The following is an 18,403-nucleotide window of genomic DNA, read 5'->3' as shown; positions in this document are numbered from 1 at the left end:
TTAGCGAGAGCGCGTATGTTTTGGATTAGGCCAACCGGCTAACTCAAACATATCCAGGTTAGGTTGAACCAGCTTCGTAGTACAGGCCTCTGGACAGTTACCTCTGCGCTGAATCTGTGGACCTCGTGAGGGACGCTGACTATGAGAGCGGGGGTGGACTGACTATGAGTCTACAGGGAGGATAAGAGCCAAGAGGATGATAGATCAAATAAATGAGGAAGTGGAAGAGAGGAAAAAAAGGATGTGATTTAAAATGAAAGCGGTGTGTGATGACAATAAAAGGAAATGGCAGAAATGAAAGTGAAGTGATGTGTACAGTTTTAGCTGGTGAAGTATCTGATTACCTTGTTAGCGAATCTGTGTGTGCCGATGGTGGAGTAGACGTCTCCGGGGGGGACGGGGCTGGACCTCTGCATCCTCGTCTTCTCAGTGTGAGACTGAACACAAACAAGCATATTTTAAATCAACAATTTAAGCAAGAAAAAAAGCAAACCGTAGCAGTGATCATTCTTTTATTATATACTGCATCTGATCCTTAGCGTACCTGTTCCTCTATTTTGTCCTGTCTGTCGAGAGCAGCTTCCACTGCATCGAAGAACTCATCCTCATTGATGAGGCTGTTAGGACCCTCCTGACAAATCAAATGTGAGAGAAAGTGTTACTTACAAAGTTCTCACCCAGCCCAGACTCTTGTCACTGCATGATAACAGAAACTCTACCTCATAATCTGGACCTCCAAAGTGAGACTTTATCTTCAACTCGTTCAGAGCTGATTTGTAGCCCTCCTCTATTCTTCTGCGCTTCTCCATCTCCTACACACACAGACATACAGAGTCATTAATGGAACACAGTATGAAATCATAAAGTGACCAGTGAACAGAAGTTAAGAAACATTTCAATACTGCCAGTTTTCTCTTCTTCAAAAATATTCATCTCGATGCTTAATGTCCCCGTTTAGGTTTTGGCCAATGTGACAACCCATGATGCCAGATACAAAGTAAACACACAAAAAGATTATTATGGTCTGACAAATATATATGTAGGAAATACAGGCTTTAAAAGAAAAAGAAAAATAGACGATACAAAGCCGAGATCCAAATGCTACACACCTTATCCAGTCTCTTCTGCCAGCTGTCCTCTCTCTTCACCATGAGGTCGATGCAGTGGGACAGAGTGGCCAGGATCCCAGCTGTGGTGGCTTTGAATGTGATGGCCTCACCCTTAAAGTCTATGCCCTTAGGACTCAAGGCCTGGAACACTGCACAAAGGAGGATCGTGGGAATAAAACAAATGCTACTTCAGACAAACACCAAATCTGTACAGTGCAGGGTCACATCCCAACGTCATATTTTACATTATTTTTACGTTAGTTGCCATCACATTTCAAAAAGATATATTATTATATTATAACTTGCAGGAACGCAACAGTTTTAAAAGGTGCTACTACATATTTTGTCAACTTCTTCTTACTAGAACATATATTTCAAAGCAGTTGTGGTTAGTTTAATTGAGCATTTTTTGTATTGTGTTTTTGTGTCTTTGCTGTCTCAATAAATAATAGATAATGCTCTTTTCCAAACGTTAAACCTGAGTCATGAATATTTAACGTTATAGAAAATTACTTATAGAATTCTGCATTACTCACGCTTTTCTTTGCTGCCGTTGTTATTGTGCAGAAACTCTCCATCTGTCCTGGTGTTGGGGAAGTCATCTTCATCATCCTCCACGACTGGAAAAACAGACAAATAAAGATTGAGATAGGGAAGGCAAACATAAACCAAATAGGTAGCGATACCCAAGCCTATTCTGGTAGGAGGCTAATGAAAGCAAACCAGCGCATGGGAGCGCCTTGACGCTCATTCACAACTTCAGCTGCAGCACAGAGCTCCGTCAGACTGACCGAGCTCTGCCTCACCGGACAACATGACAATGGTCTGTTTTCATCTTCAGAATGGAGAGGGAGAGAGGGGGTGAGAGAGGGAGGTGAGGGGAACAAAAGCAGGGCTTCATTCTCTGTGCTCATCCACAGGCGCCCAGTGCAGGCTGCCGTGAGCAAATGTTCAGCCTGCCAACCCGGGGTGAGGGGGTTTGGAGAATAACTGCTGACTGAGTCACAAAACTCAGACACACTCCAAACAAGTCAGTCCAAGTTTCTTCTAAACTGCATTTATATCCATAATATATACATGGAATATTTAAGGCAGAGAGTCACTTAAAAAACACCATCGTCTTGTTAGAACCACGTTTTGTGATCAGTTACCCGGGTACCCTGAATTTGTAAATACTCTTGTGCTGCACACTTAACCATTCCATTATTTCCACACATGGCTGATTAAGCAATGCAACATTTCTGTCAGGAAATAAACAACGCTTTAGCTTACAATCATTTTGATTATATAATAACTATTGATTACTTTCTCTATGTCAATTTATTGTTATGTCTATAACAAAGATGACAATATATTTTGTGCAGTCTTCAAATCATTTTTTTTGTATATATATAAAAGACAGAAAAAGCATCAAATCCTCACGTTTGAAAAACTATAATAATAAATACATATTTACCGTATTTGCTTGAAATGTCCAAAATAGAGAATTATTTTTAATCATTACTACTCCTAAAGAAAAACAATTGCATAATCTTCTCTTCTTGTATCAAATCACAACATTTGAATATATATAATATATATATGAATCATCTGTTAAAAGTAGTGGTCTTACTTTTATCCCTCTGCAGCTCGTCCTTGGACACGGCGTCTGAACAGCCATCAAAGTATTTCTGAAGCGTGTCCACCTGTCTGCACAAGATGTCTCTGAATGTCTCCATCTCCGCCAGCTTCTCCTTCAGGCTGTGACCCTTCTTGAGGCAAATAAAGAAACGGCGGTTAGGTATTTGGTTTATATTTCCATGGACCACAATCAAACCATTCCATGCCAAAGACCTCAGCCAGAGTAAACATTGAGCAGTAATCTCACCTTGAAGGAGGATGTGGAGGTGGCGGAGAAGCCGCTGGTGGCCGATGTGAGCGACAGCATGGAGCCATGTCTCCGCAGACTGGACTCAGAGCCATACCCAGAATCAGCCTGTGAAGAAAGCAGAAACAGACGTGGGGACACGTTAGCAATGTCGTCACAAAGTAGCCTTATTTTATAAAATTACTTATAATGATTTATTTCACTGCTGCAACTCAGCTGTGACTTATTAAGCAAACCATGTGACACAAAACAAAAAGGTCAACTACAACTAATCCTTCCCCTAATCTCGGCTCTAGCTGTTGCTCTGATAATTGTCATGTTCCATCTAGTATAGTCATTTAAACCCATCAAGGATTAATCTAAACTTTATAAAGTATCTTCTCCTCTTTTGAAGTTTCAAATCATGATTATTTTTGTAATTGACTGGCATTTCATCCCAATATGAACACAAGTTTGAAAATCATATTAGAAACTGCACAAACAGCTTGGCAGAAATCCCTAAATGTTGTAAGCAAACATTTTGACAGTATTCATTGAGCTCAGCAGCAGCGCAACATGACACGGATTCAGTGACCATGGCAACGCAACTGAAATATCCAACAGGCTTCCTGTAAACCTGCCCGCTTCCCCTCCCTTATATAACAGCCCGGCCTCAAAATAGATGGCTGGTGGCAGCAGAGAGGAAAGGTGCAGCAGCACAGAGAGGGAGCGGGGGAGAGGAGGAGCAGAGATGCCTTTCCCTTGAAGACATCATTTCAATTTCAACCACCAGGGGGCAGGACATGTCAATGCACGTGACTAGCATTTGTGAGAGCCTGGGGTTACTGTCGGTCAACGGCAGGAATTAACTCTGCCTGTGTTCACATAGATTTCAGACAGCACTGCTTGCCCTTTAACCACATTCTGCTGCCCCACTGACTTCATCAGCACAGATTGCACTATCTAACTGTTTGCATGAGGGCTGCTTAATCTGGTTGAGAAAAAGAAAAAAAAGAAGACTGAGGTTTTGTTACAGCTATACTATTAGATTTATAAAAATAAATAAAACTGGATTCAAGTAAACATTTATCCACTGCTCCCGTCAGCATTTTCAACAGTATGTAGGCAACAAAATAACCAACATTTACCAGTCAAATGCTGTTAAAATATGCATGGACTGGTCGATTTGCATTACTCAACAGACAGTAAAACAAGGGGAATCTATTGAGTAGCTGGGAACATTTAAAAATACAAGCCAGTTGGCTGGTGGAAATAATAAATATAAATAAATAAACATTGTTATATGGCAGAGTAGAAATATTCACACACATGCCTTAAAGATGCATGCAATGAGGCAAACAGTATCTGAGTGAGTGTTTGTGTGTGTTTAGGTGTCAGGTGATTAAATCCCAAGTGCACTCACCCTACTGACTTTGGATAAAACAAGATATAAAGTCTGGAGCTGATAAAAGAGCTCCCCTGAGTAGAAACACACTTATCCAAGACACAAAGCTCATTTGAAGTGATACAAAGCCCACATAATAACCATCAAATATGGCCCCACATTTCTGTCACATGGCTGTCACTGCACAGTTCAAATACAACAAGCATCGTTTTCTTTACTAGAGATAGTATCCTAGAAACAAGTGTTGTAAGATGTTTCACTGTCTCCAACTGTGAGAGTAGTAACTGTGGTGTGTTGTGTCTCCTTGGAGACGCTGGAGTAGTGTTGGTTTCGAAAGAAGAGGCAGGGCCCTCTAAGAAGAAGAGGTTTTGGTGGTGACTCATTGTGGGTGGGATGGTGTGAGTGCCTATATGAGTCACAGCGGCTCCCCTGTGCTGGGATGAGTGAGTGTGGGGGGAAGAGGGGGATTTCCCAAACTGAGACCGGGAATGAGCACGCGTGTGTTTTGGCAGGCTGAAGGTGTGGTCACTGCCCACTCCTCTTCCCAGTCAGACAGACCCACAGCTCTTTTCAGTTTAAAATAAGTTTTGTTAATGTTGTGAAACCATTTCCCTCTCAGCCTAACAACATACATCATCAACTACCAGATGACACATGGGGTTGTTTTCAACATCAACGCAAGACAGAATTGACATATTTGATGGTTGGTTGCTGTTTGTATATAAACATTTTGTAGGCCTTTTTGTCGTTGCATCTATTGTTTTTCACTCGGCAGTCAACAGTAGGGGTTGCAACCCGCTTCCTTTGTCCTTCACACTAACTGAATACAATCGGTGCTACACCCTGCACTTCAAGGTTTTTCACAGCTCTGACAGGTTGTGATTCAGCCCTGGGTACATTCACATTGTACTGATACAAACAGTTAGAAAAGCATTACTGTTTTCACAACTTTCACAGGAATGTCCCCAGAAAATCATTAAAACAGAGTTATCTGTTGACAGTATTCAAACAGCTTTCTCAGAAAGTCTTGACACCCTTTCAAAGTAACCCGTGTAAAAGGTCTGTTTGAAAAGGGATTATCTCGACCCTGAGTTTACTGTTAGTCCAGGGTTAAGATACATTTCAGCCAAGGGTGCCCTCTGATAAAAGCCTTAACAAGAGTCATGCACTAATAGAGAACCATCCACCATATAACAGTTCACACAGCCTTTATGCTTTTGGAAAGATCTTAGATGGAAGAGAAAGGAGAAACACAGTTGTAACTAAACTGTGTTAAAGATGAGTGAAGCACTCAGTAAGTCCTGCAGACTTGCCAACAAACGCACCAGCGGTGGAGAGATGAATATTGTTCCCTGGATTCCTCCCTTCTCTCTCCTCCCTTCTTTGATACTCTAATAGAAATACACACACACGCATACAATGAGCACTCGCATCCACAAATACAAACCTTGTATTTTGATACTTTGTGAGAAAATGTGACAAAGATTTGGATTATTTTGAAACCAGCAGTTTGTTTTCTGCTGTGTTAATGTGCATGACTTACCCTGTGCAGCTCAACGGAGTCGATCCACTGGTGTCTGTGCTCCGGGTCTGCTGCTCTGAGGTACCACACACTGTCGTTTACAGTGATGTCCAGCCGGCACTCGTCAAACTCATGAGGCTAAAACAGAAGAAGGACAGGGGGCAAAAAGATGAGTCAGTTTACATTGAAAATATGCCGCTGTTAATCCTTTTACTATCAGTATTCTCGACGTCTGAAAGTTTGACGATGCTGGAGAATTCTAAGAAATAGGGCCTGCAAACTAGTTTTTTTCGTTTTGCTTTAGTTCACGTTCTTTCAGCAAGGGGAAACGCAAATCTCTTTCCTGCTCAGGAAGAGCAGAGGGAGGCACTCGTGAGAGTTGGCCATCCGTTTAAAGTGTTATTTAAAATGACACTGAAATAGCAAACTGCTTATCTCTCTCCTGTTCAGCAAAAACAGGAAACATGGCAATCCATTGTCACAGTGATGGAAGTCAAATGTAGTCAATGTAGGCTGATCTATACATCTATACAGAGATAAAGGACAGAATAGAACGTACTATAAGAGTGCAGCAGAGGCACAACAGCCTTTACTTCCAGACACTGTCCCATAGGAGGACAAGTGGCAGATAACTGGCCTTTTAAGGCAACAAGCAAGATGGAGCATACTCCTAATATCCCTCCAGTGTACCGTCAGCGCTGTGAAACTGCAGCGCTGGCATGGCCATTAACCAAGGACTTTATGTGTGTGTTGGTTTGTGTGTGTGTGAGAGTGCAGGGATGGAGGGAGCGGTGGGGACAGCAAAAGGTGTTTACCTAATGCATTAAGGACAACAGTGAGTCCCAATGCTAAATCCTTCTGAAGGTCTAAGCACAGGCAAAGCATAGCTGGCTGATATAGGACTGAGGGTCTGGCTCAGAGTAGCTGAGGACACAGCTCGAGAAGCACAAAGACATGGAAAACACTGAATGAGCAGGAATGCCAGATACTGCGGCTGAACTGTAAGCAAAAAGAGAAATCACTTAAGAGAAGAGACCTCTACATTCCTACGGTGGCCACAATGCAGTAAACACATCTGGGTTTCCTTTCATAGTGTATCTGTAGTAACCGCACCATAAGTCTGCAATGTTGCAAGAAGCACTCATTTCACCAAAGGGCATCTTAAGTGAAACATAATTAGTGATTGAAGTTGACTGGTTTGTTTAATTGATTTCTTTGGGTTCAATATTGAAAAATAATACTGTATTGATTAATCCTGTGTACCATCCCTTTTTAAGATCTATAAGATAAAAACAACCTACACATTATTTCCCCTGAGACAAGCAAAAACAACATTTGATCATTAACCAAAAGCAAGCTTGCAATCTAATATTACCCAGAGACACCCCGAGCCCACAACATCACGGAAGATAGTATTACTCCTGGGAGTTGGCAGAGTAATACATGTCCCACTATGGTGTCTTTAAAGAGGTTTCAGTGGAGGAGCGGGACTTGGCTCTGTTGCACGACACCTGGACGCCACTGAGGACAAGACCAGATGCTCTGTGTCAATAATGCACGATATGAGGCCGAATGCTGAAACCTTGCCAAACCAGATGCTCATTTGAAAGCGGCATTTGCATACAGTCAACACCAGGAGCAGAGGCAGAGAAGAAGAGGAAGCACAAGCAAGTAAGGAAACAATGTGATGCATCATACACCCTGCATTTGTATGAGGAAGACCAAAGGGCTTTTGGCTGATTGTTCTAATACAATTGTACAAAGTTTGAATACAATATTCTACAAAAAGAATATAATAAAATGTCCCTTGCTGCAATGGCTGTACTACACTAATATCATGCGAGATGAAAGAGTGCTGGAGTGTTACTGCACACAATGTGCAAATGTTGAGTTGGTCAATGGGTTTGTCGTGTCATTTGGTTGCTAGGAAAGAGGGAAAATGTGTTCCTCATGATCACCTCCGGACGGCAGGGTCATGGGTATACTGACTGGAAGGCCTGTTTGAGAAATGAAAGCCTGCACTGCACTGGGTCGAAGAAGGTTACTGGTATCCAAGGCTACAGTCAACAATAATCCATCATAGTAATGACATGTTCGCAGCCTTGCACATCACAAGATGACATGCTGATATCAGCCCGGGCCTGGTGTGAAAGAGCAAAAGAGAATAAATGAACTGTATGGAGTGTCTAGTGAATCCTTGCGTTGAACCACATAATCAAATTGTGATGTAAATCTAGGTCAATAAGAATGATGGATCATTTCTGCTGAATTACTTTCCAACGGGCCGACAAGCAGGTATAAAGAAATAGATGGAAGGATGTTTTAGATGCGCTTGCAGCAAATCAATATTTTGAATGGGAAAGTAATTCTTTATTGTTCCATGAAGGCTTTGTGCCACAATGTTACTTGACAATGATTTTTTTTAAACTATTTGGTACAAAATGTAGACTATGGACAAAAATACATTTATTTTTTCAGCAACACTGTTTAGGCGCAGCATCCATGTGATGCTGAGGAGACAATATGTTGATCACACAAAGGTCTTGCCCACAAGCCTTTTATTCCTAGGACTCTACTCGTATTATTGTGTCTTGTTTGTTTTGGATCGCTTTCAACATCAACATGATCTCATAAAGGAGCATGGTAGGGGGTAACAAGACTGGAAGGAGAACAAACATCTTATGAAATGATCTACCAAGAAACATATTCAGTGTTTTCAGGAAAAACACGTGGGTTTGCTATCCTGGCTCCAAAATGGTGGAATGAGCTCCCCATTGAAATCAGGACAGCAGAAAGCTTAAACATCTTCTTCAGACTGAAAACTCATCTCTTTAGACTCCACTTTGAGCAATACAATTACTAACAAAGCACTTATATAGTAATAAAGGGCTGGCTTATCTAAAGCTAGTTGAGTAGCACTTGAAATGTTTTGGCTCTATGAAACCTGATGTACTTATATGATTCTGTTTTCTTCAAGTTTGTATCTTCTTGGTCGAATGCACTTATTGTAAGTCGCTTTGGATACAAGCATCAGCTAAATGCAATGTAATGTTTTCCTCTGTATCAAAAAGGGTAGCAAGTAATATAAGTGCCCAAATCATGAGGAAACAAAACAGTGAGTAACATTGTTTATCTATTTTCTCTAAATACAAACATATTACTCTGCCTAAAAAATAAATAAGCCCGTGTGCTCTCCCTTTCAACTCCAGCTGGTGTACGTGTTTGTAGTCACTCTCCAGAAGTGAGTGAATGGGAGCTTCCTGAAGAAAACCTTTTGAATTTAATACACAAAAAAACTGATGGATTGAAAACAATGCAAGCAATGAGAACCCTAACAATGTTTTTAAAAGACCCAACTGGATTTCATTTCTATTTGTGCAATTTTAAACCTCATAATTATTCTCTCTGCAGAGGAGATTACGACAAATATAGTATCTTGATCCGTCAGACCTGGAGCCAGGAACATCTTTATGTTCACGCCGGACATTAAAACAGGATCCCATTGGCCTAGTGCAGGAAACACAGACTCACCAAGAGCTCAGAGTGCAAGAGGAAAGGAAAGGCTAAATAAACAAGGATGAGAGAAAGGTCTGTCGTGCATATGTGTATTAGGTTTTTACCCTAGACATGACCCCCGATGAAGAGGAAGTCACATGCTAGGAGGAAATTGTATATTTCCTGGCCAAAGACAGCACGAGCTTGATGTCAGTCCCAACGCTCAATTTAATCAACTTGACCATAGGTCTATTTCTATCTCTTTGTGACAGATACGGAGAGGAAAATGACAAATCATTGCATCCAGTGACACGGCCTTGAAGAACTCCAAACAATCGTGCAACAAATTAAAGCTAAATGTGGAATTACAACTAGGATAGTGCGTTCTTTTTAACCATGGATCTACAAATGCCAATGGTGGTAAGCAGCCTTCGATAAGAACAGTCTTGTGGAGGCCCATTTGATCCAATAGACAGCCCATACGCACCAACCTGGAATAGCATGACTAGATAGTACATGTTGAAGTCAACTGTCAACACAGAGTTTGATGGTTTTACTGGTTTGCCAATGAATGTAGAGAACGGTTCACATTAGACAATGTGTCAACTGTTTTTAAAGTGAGTAAGCGTACGTTTCGATTGAGGATATTGTTGATTTGCAGGTTACACACCAGATATGATCGTTGTAACACGAAATGGCATTCAATTCAATGTTATCAAGTTCCCTAGTCGTGGAGGTGGCTTCAACAGACAAAGAGGATGCATATGACCTACCTACTATATCGTGCACGAACAGATGGTGGACACAATGAAAAACAATGCACAATGCAGCCCAACCTAGCAGCTCTGCAAGTTTCATCATAGTTGATAATGTGTCAAACAGATATTTCCAGTTTGTTGAAATTTGAGGCCAAAGTTTAAATTATGGGACGATTACATTTATTTTATTATAAGCTGTTCTGTAGCTTAGCTATTGTGTTTCCAACCTACTAACAAGTTAAGCTGGGAATGATGGAAACCTGACATTACATTTCCGGCACTAGATCAGTCATAGACATTAGACAACATAAAGGACCTTGTCGATTTGCTCTTTTGAGAAATGCTTCCGAGCACTTGCTCTGGTTGTTTTGCAATGAAGATGTCCCAACTTCTATTACAGGTCTACCTGGGTTTCTTAACGTTAGTGTCCTGACTGGAATGAGTAAATGACTCATAGTGCAACTTAAACCACAGACTTGCCTCTGAACTTAATACTGATGCGTATTAATCAACCCACAATATATTAGTCGATTGACAAAAATGTTGACAAAAATGTTGACAAAAATGTTTATCAGCAAATATTTTGACCAAACTTGAGAATTTCTTCATTTTTTGTGATAAATACATCTTAATCAAGTGCATTAGTATGGACAGTTCAGATCCGAAGATATGAACCGCCCCAAATATTGACAGGCATTTAACACATTTTTCTTCCTATTGTTTTATGCAAAGTGATTTATTGATGAAAATGGAATTAAGTTGCAGCTCTAAAGCATACAGTATAATCAGAAGTGAATCTTCTTTGGGAGCTTTGTAGAACATATTGTACCCCTGTGTTATTGTGAGTGCCATGAGGGGAAATTACAGGAAAGAACAGTCAAAGAGAGTAATACACTTTCTGTTCAAAAAGTCAATAACTGTCTGTGCATGGCCACCACCAGCTATAGCTTTTTCATATTTACTCCCCAGAGTTTTGAGGCATATTTCCATCGGAATGAGAAATTACAACAGTAGCATCACATGGAGGTTAATATTTACACAGGCTGGGAATGGATGAAGCTGAACAAATACAGTTAATAGCAAAGCCTGCTTTCTGCTGCCTGGGAACAGTAACTTATTAATTTCCCTTGTAACTGTTATAGAGAGACACAGACGGGGTTAAGTCAATGACTGACCTGGGTTCCCACTGAAACATGATGGAGACAATGTGAACATCCAGCGTTATAAACTGTTGACACATTTAGATTTATTTTCCCTGTGAGCATAGTGTGGCAGCCTCTTTCCTAGCCTCTTAGGCAGGATAATATTACATGTCTGACAGAAATGGGAGTCTCTGCTTCAACATATTGGAAGCTAAATCTATCACAGCTCCACTTTCTTGGTCTATCCTGCAGTGACACAGCAATACTCAGTCTCATGATGAAGTTCTCAATAAAGCATTACCCCACACTGAAGCATGTTTTTTCAAAACTACAACAGTCACCTGATAGGCAGAGCAGAACTTGGGACCTAATCAGGAGTTCAATGCAAAAATACGTTGTCACCTGCAGTTGAAGAAGACGTTTGAGAAACTCAAGTGTAAAGGTCCTCATCTGATTAGAATCGTCTACAGCGAGTCAAGCCTTAGGCCTGCACATTGATCCAGGAAAGAGCCAGAGTCCTTCCCTCATGAATTTAATAGAAACATATGGTGGATTCCTAACATCTGTATCACATCTAATGCATCATATATCAAACTTCCCAAAAACCCTGTAGAGGCTCAGAAAGAAAAGAGGGAGGTGGGTAGCACACCCATGGAAGGAGAAACAGAAAGGTGTTTGATCTTTAGATTGGAGACATTTCCAAAAAGAAGTATTGAAACTGTGTTTTTGATCCTGCTTCTTCTTAGTTGCTTCAACAATCAAGTCTTACAAAATGTATTGTGCAACACCCAACTAAAACGTTTACTCTATGAGAAGAAAAACATGTTTTTCTTATGAGTTGGAACAAAGCATGCAATGTGTGAAAAAGGTGAAATTCTTTGAATTGTATACAGCAGGTTAGTTGCCGAGCAGACAAACAGACAAAGGTGACGCCTCTGCCAACTTTCATGCAGATAAAAAAGCTTGTGTAAGCACAGACAGTCAAGATAGAGTGAGTTCATCAGCTAATGGCACAGCACACTATTCTTGAGCTGATTTTTAATAATTAAATCCTATTTCCTCAAATTGCTGACCTGATTATTAAAAGCTTTACAAAGCGTCGTCAACCTGAATACAAAATAATTGAGTCAATGACGACGATAAGCTGTATAGTAGTTGTCTCGCTGTAATATGGAGGCTATTATAGCTAGACAACTACTATAAGGATAAGGTCAAGTGACTCCAGAGAAAGCTGTCCTTTTTAGAGTCAGCTGTCAGTTACTACTATCCAATCAAAAGCAACAATGCAGACCATTTGTTGTGGTGGAAATATTTCCACTGTGGTTTTCATAACAACGCTACTGATTGCCTTAACACCACACCGCCTGGCTGTAAGGCTTTTTTTTTTTCATGGGAGCTAAAACTAGAGCAACACAGTACACAGAAAATCAGCTGAGGCTGTAGGTGAGGTGACCCACAAGGGTAGTTTGTCACCAAATGTGCAATTTAAATAAACATCCACAGAGCATCCTCTCAGGTCTTGAATAGCAGAGGATGCTTGCCTCAGTAGGATGCGTGCCACAGACGATTTGACTGTTTGGCGGCTTAATAGCGAGAGTGATGGTTCCTCTCTCTATTACCAAATGTAACTCTTGAAAATGAAAGCGTAAATTCTTGTATGACATATTGAAAGGGCCAGTATTGCACAAACGAAAGGCTGCTTTGAGGAACTTATGTCAAATTGATTTTAACAAGAAGTGTGCTGTTTTGTGAAAAAGAAACTCAAGGGTACTTACAGTAATCACAGCTTTGCTAAGGCAGAGGGAACCCCGACAGCCATACTCAGTCTCATCCTGGGACTTGTAGTAGCTCAGTGTGTTGTTTTTCAGGACCACCCAACGGTCCTGCCAACCATGGATGTAATTTGTCCACTGGAAAAGAAAGCCCTTTAATCAATATCTTAAAAAATATATACAAACATTAGCTAAAATATACATACATTAGTTCATATATATTACATTACAAATATCAGTTAAAAATCTAAAAAATAACTTTGTGTTATTGCACTTCTCAGAAGACCTATTTATGAGATATGACTCGTAGGATTTGAGGATGTACGATGTGTGCAGGGCTTGGTATAATTAAAAAGGTGAGCTTTACTGGATGCAGATCTGCTTAATCTCCCAATATGCTTGGTTAGCAGGTCAGCATGCAATCTGTTCAGCCAACCAGTACAGTGACATTAATACCACATTAGCTTGCGAGCAGCTTAACTCATCAAGACTGTGTTCATTTTGGCCAAAACAAGGTCTCGCACAAGTGAGAAGAAACATATGGCCAAATAGGTTACCAAGATTTGTCTAGCAGGAGACTTAACCGTCTGCCAAGAAAAACAGGATTGATGAACAAGAGCTGGTAGTGTTTGTGTTTTTACAGAGTTAACAGACGGTGTTTACGAGTGCCAGAAACCCAGCAAAAGTTTTCCTGTACCTTGCAAAATATAGCTGTCAAAGCAATATTTACATTGAACATGTGCACATAACATGTACACATGTTGATAGTAGTAGAAAAAGCATTGAAATATTCAGCAGGCTTTATGTGATCACAAAGTACATTAGGGAAAAATACAAGCTGTCCTAATTATCTATAGTGGTGACATCATTGTGCAAACATGGCTATAGCTTACTGTGATCACCATTCACTTGAATATAACTGGTGCACAGCAGCTGTCAAATTAATATAACAGGTATAAAATGTTACATGTACAAACCTGGAATAAGCTATCAACTTTTACCTACACTCATTACAACAGTAAGTGAGTCCATCTTAGAGGCATCTATGAGTTAATGTAGCTAGCTGCTGCATTAAAAACCCCGCTGTTCAATTACAAAAGGGGGCTTTCCTTTTGCCTCAGTTGTGATTACCGGTGTAATATTGCTGAACAGCAATGTGGAAATGTTGACAGGGAGAAAAGGATTCTGGATAACCCCAACAACACTCAAAATAGACATTCTGTGATTTGTCGTAAAGCATTCCCATTATCACCTCATTTAACCCTGATATTCAGACACCTCCCTGACAGTTAAGCCCTCAGGACTTGGCAGTGACACTGATCAAGCTAACAACATTCAGGTTAGCCCACAAACAATTACTTATCTTTAATTGTGTAAAGTAAATAAGTATTCGTAAGTAAATGTACTGTACTTAAGTGCAATTTTGAGGTACAGTTACTTAACTTGAGAAGGTAAATGTTTTTGCTACTGTGTACTTTTACCCCACTACATTTATTTAGTAGCTTTAGTTACTTTGCAGATTTTGTTAAATGATTTGAAATATTAAATCAACATTTACATTAGACTTAAGTTACACCTGGAGTAACGTTCACAATATACCTTGCAGTATACAAAGTTAAATTAGCTGCACCTTTTACTTGAGTAACATATGGATTGCATGACTTTTACTTGTAACAGAGTATTTCTACACTGTGGTACTTCTACTTTGACTTAAGTACAAGATCTGTGTACTTCTCCCACCTCTGCCCTCAGGACTTGGCAGTGACACTGATGAAGCTTACTAAACCAAAAAAACATGACCCACCTTACTGAGGACTCCGCTTAAATCGACAATCCCAATCAGATGTCCAGACTCATCTCTGGGCTCCACGTCTTCCTCGGAACCCGAGGAGTTCCAGCTCTGGTTGTCTGACATTTTCTCGATGCTATTCAGCTAGTATAAACCGATACTAACTTGGCATATATGATGCTCAGGTGAGTTTAAGCTGACAGGACCTGATTGAATAAGCGGCAACAGTTCAACGAATCATGTTTTGGTATTATACACCGACTATGAGGTTAGCCCAAATAGAAGAAGCTAGGTAGAAGCCACCGAGTAGATAAACGACGGTAAGGTAAGCTACACAGATCGACTCATGTTGTGGTTAAACAGGTAGCTAAGCAGTGTCTGTAACGGTAGCTGAACGTCGAGTTAAGTGTCAGAAAAGGATGAAACGCAGATAAATGTGCTCTGGCTAGCTTCAGCAGTCAAGCAGGTAATCCGTATCTGACTTTCAGATAGACGGTGCGGCAGTAGCAGCGGTTGTTGTTAGTGCTTCTTCCCTCTGTTGACTGTTGACAGCTCTCCCGTTCAGCGCCATGTTTCAACTGACGTCTCGAGCTTCTTCTCGGTGGTTTAGCCCCTAGCGCGTGTTCCAACTTGTGTGGTGCGCAGGGGCGCTTGCCCCGGTGACGTCACCAAACACCCCTCCTTAACTGGACGCAGGCCCCGCCCCCTCCTCCAGTTTACATTACTGAAAATAGACTGAGGAGCACAGGAAAATAGACCAGAGTAAATGATGCTCCAGATTCATGTTGGTGTTCAACAATTTTTGCACTTTTCAATAATATATATCTCTATCTCTCTATATAAATACACAGCACTCCACAATAAAATTGTATAATTGAAGTTTGTCATATTTCAATGTACTTAGTTCTTTATATATTTATATTTGGTGTAAATATTTGTTTAATTCTCAACAAGGCCTGGGACCCACACTGACTTTTACCCCTTCCATAGACATTATGTATTACATTAATGCAAATCATGTGACAAAATATTTTAATCATTTTAATATTGTGAACCCTGCACATGCCTCTGTATACTTTGCACGTTTCTGTTCAATCTACCTCTTTTAAAATCTGCACAGCTCTCCACTTTACATTCCATACAGTACATGTTTTATTTGTATTTTTCATTATTGTCATATTTACTGTAGCTACTTAGTTTTTTTAATATTTTTATTTTAGAAAATACTTTTTTGGGGTAGTATTAGTTTTTTAAGTTGTTTATTTTGTATTGCTATTTTAGTCTTTCTCTGACAATGTAATTGTTCTTACTGTGTTTATATATGCACCATACACACCAAAGCAAATTCCTTGTTCGTGTTAACCTACTTGGCAATAAACCTGTTCTGATTGTGGTTTCAAGTTACCTTTAGTACTTATTTCCTACCAACACAAACAAGAAGTTATAATACAGATGCAGTACAGTTACTCGATTAAGTATCATTTTGAGGTACTTGGACTTTACACAAGTGTTATTGTTATTATATTTGTATGCTGTTTTATACTTTTACTAACTACACTACAGAGGCAAACATTGCATTTTTTTTAATCAAATACATAATTGTCACTGGTTACTTTTTATATATATAAAACAAATGATGCAGTACCATGGCCTGCCCTACTGCCTATCTACACAATAGTATTCGAAAGTACCATAAGTCCAGATTGATTGAATGTGTATCCAAAAAATAAGCAATAATCAAGTTAATAAAAAAACCACAACACATTTTCTCCTTTCAAAAATAATCTTCTTAGCCTTAAACCCTTTCACCCTCTTCATTGTTATCAAGTGTTCAACGCTCAAAAGGTCAGCTAATCTGCTTCACCAAGATAGTGTCAGTGAGGTGTGATTACGTTTTACTGACACTGTTCATTTGGCAACACATATTGATTATACTGTAGGTGCTGAACTAAACATAGGGAAGGACAGTTCGGTCCTGCAAGTGATTTCAAATCAGTGAAGAAAGCAAAGACAATAAACCTAAATACGAAAAAACGCTTATGTGAAATAACTGAATAAACTGTCCGAAAGTGTTGTCTTCAGATATGGCTAATCAGCTTATTGAGAAAATGTTTTTTTTCAGCGCCTTTAAAAGCTGTATATTCTGGGAAGAAACAGTTTATGCACCTTTGCACTAAAGAAAATGTAACTGTACTGCAGTCGTTAACAAATCATACCTTTTTCCTTGACTGGGGGGAATATTTTCCGTCAATTAAATCATGATGAAATTAAGCCCCTCCTTTTCATAATAAGGGCCACCTGAGCCCAAGAAGAACCCCTGAGAGTTTCAGATTCACTTTACCAACCAGCGAGGACCGCAGTCAGGATCAGCACTTAGTGTAAAAATCTATAGGTCTTTCCACAGGAACATTAGCAAATGAATGTGAGGTCAAACATATTATCCATTGAATAATGTATTTACGTATCCATGTTTTCATGGGTTTGTTGATCGCTGCTAATATCATGGGCTTTTAACCAGCCTGCACTCATAAATCAGAACATGGTTGCTTGATTGCTTGCAAACAGTACAAACGTGTGCTGGTTGTCTTCAACAATTTTTTCTCTATTTTTTATAATGAGTGAAATTCATTCATAAAGTTTTTCCCTCTCTCAACCTTCTTTCCATCCTTGACATAAGCCTGTAGGCCTGTACTTATCTGAGAGTCATGTGATAATCCTTGTACGATTTAGCACATACACACTTCTCATAACACAAACACACTCACCCTGTCTCCTGATATTCAAATACCCGTGTTTCAGTGAGTAACCGGCCAGGAGAGGAGAGGAGAGCTTTTAGACATGTCATGGGTTTTGTGAGTGTGATGCACTTCCATGAAATCATAAGACCTGCAACTGAAGAAACCACAAAACTTCCATTAGCTCCACAGTCCAACTCTTCTCTTCCAAGGAAAAGTCTGAGTGGCAGGAAGTGAGAGGCTTGTTTTTAAATGCTGAACTCACTAACCATAACTTTACTTGATATAAAATGAACACAATAAATGTGTTAGTGGTCTCTGTAAATCAGATATGAGAGAACACTAAAGCAAAAATGGTTAAGAAAACAAGACAAGGCCTTAATCCTTCATACTAAAATCACCCACAGCCTCCCCTTTACTGCACATTTAATCTAAAAACAACCTAACAACATGGTGGTGCACCCTGGGGAAGGCTGTGGAAATAACTGGTTGTTAGATCAGATTTAAACAGGTGATTCAATCATGGTATCATAGAAACGGTCCGTTACATAGTAAACTGTGATTCATTTAGAAGCCGGAAACCAAGGATCATGACTCAGGCAGGGCTGATCAAGCAGTAATGTGATTATATCACATCCTCTTTCCAGCTGCATTATTCCATAAGGGTCAGCATCTCCAAGAAGGCAGAGTGGAAGGAAGCAGCTTGATTAATTATTTTTTACTCCACATTAATGTCAAACACTTCCTCATGGACATGAGTATTACAACAGAGTAAACTTAGATAAAGTTGTTGCTATGTTAATAACATGACAACCACTGATTTAGAGTGG

The 18,403-nt window shown here is 39.9% G+C and overlaps 1 protein-coding gene across 1 annotated transcript; it reads right to left on the bottom strand.

Moving 5' to 3' along the window:
- Window positions 1-50: 50 nt before the first annotated feature.
- On the bottom strand, window positions 51-15,466 carry LOC104964568 (collagen type IV alpha-3-binding protein-like; the record flags this gene model as incomplete). The annotated part of the gene is made up of 12 exons (XM_010793393.1): window positions 14,854-15,466; window positions 13,053-13,187; window positions 5,904-6,020; window positions 5,686-5,751; window positions 2,977-3,084; window positions 2,722-2,860; window positions 1,646-1,729; window positions 1,110-1,258; window positions 720-812; window positions 545-631; window positions 345-437; window positions 51-170 (listed from the first exon to the last, which is right to left on the bottom strand). Coding segments are annotated over exons 1-12 (1,302 nt in total), but the record flags the coding sequence as incomplete, so codon positions are not given.
- Window positions 15,467-18,403: the final 2,937 nt, after the last annotated feature.

This window comes from Notothenia coriiceps, unplaced genomic scaffold (assembly GCF_000735185.1).
Source record: "Notothenia coriiceps isolate Sejong01 unplaced genomic scaffold, NC01 NC01_scaffold00037244, whole genome shotgun sequence".
NCBI lineage: Eukaryota > Metazoa > Chordata > Actinopteri > Perciformes > Nototheniidae > Notothenia > Notothenia coriiceps.
This window is presented reverse-complemented; position numbering and strand designations above follow the sequence as displayed.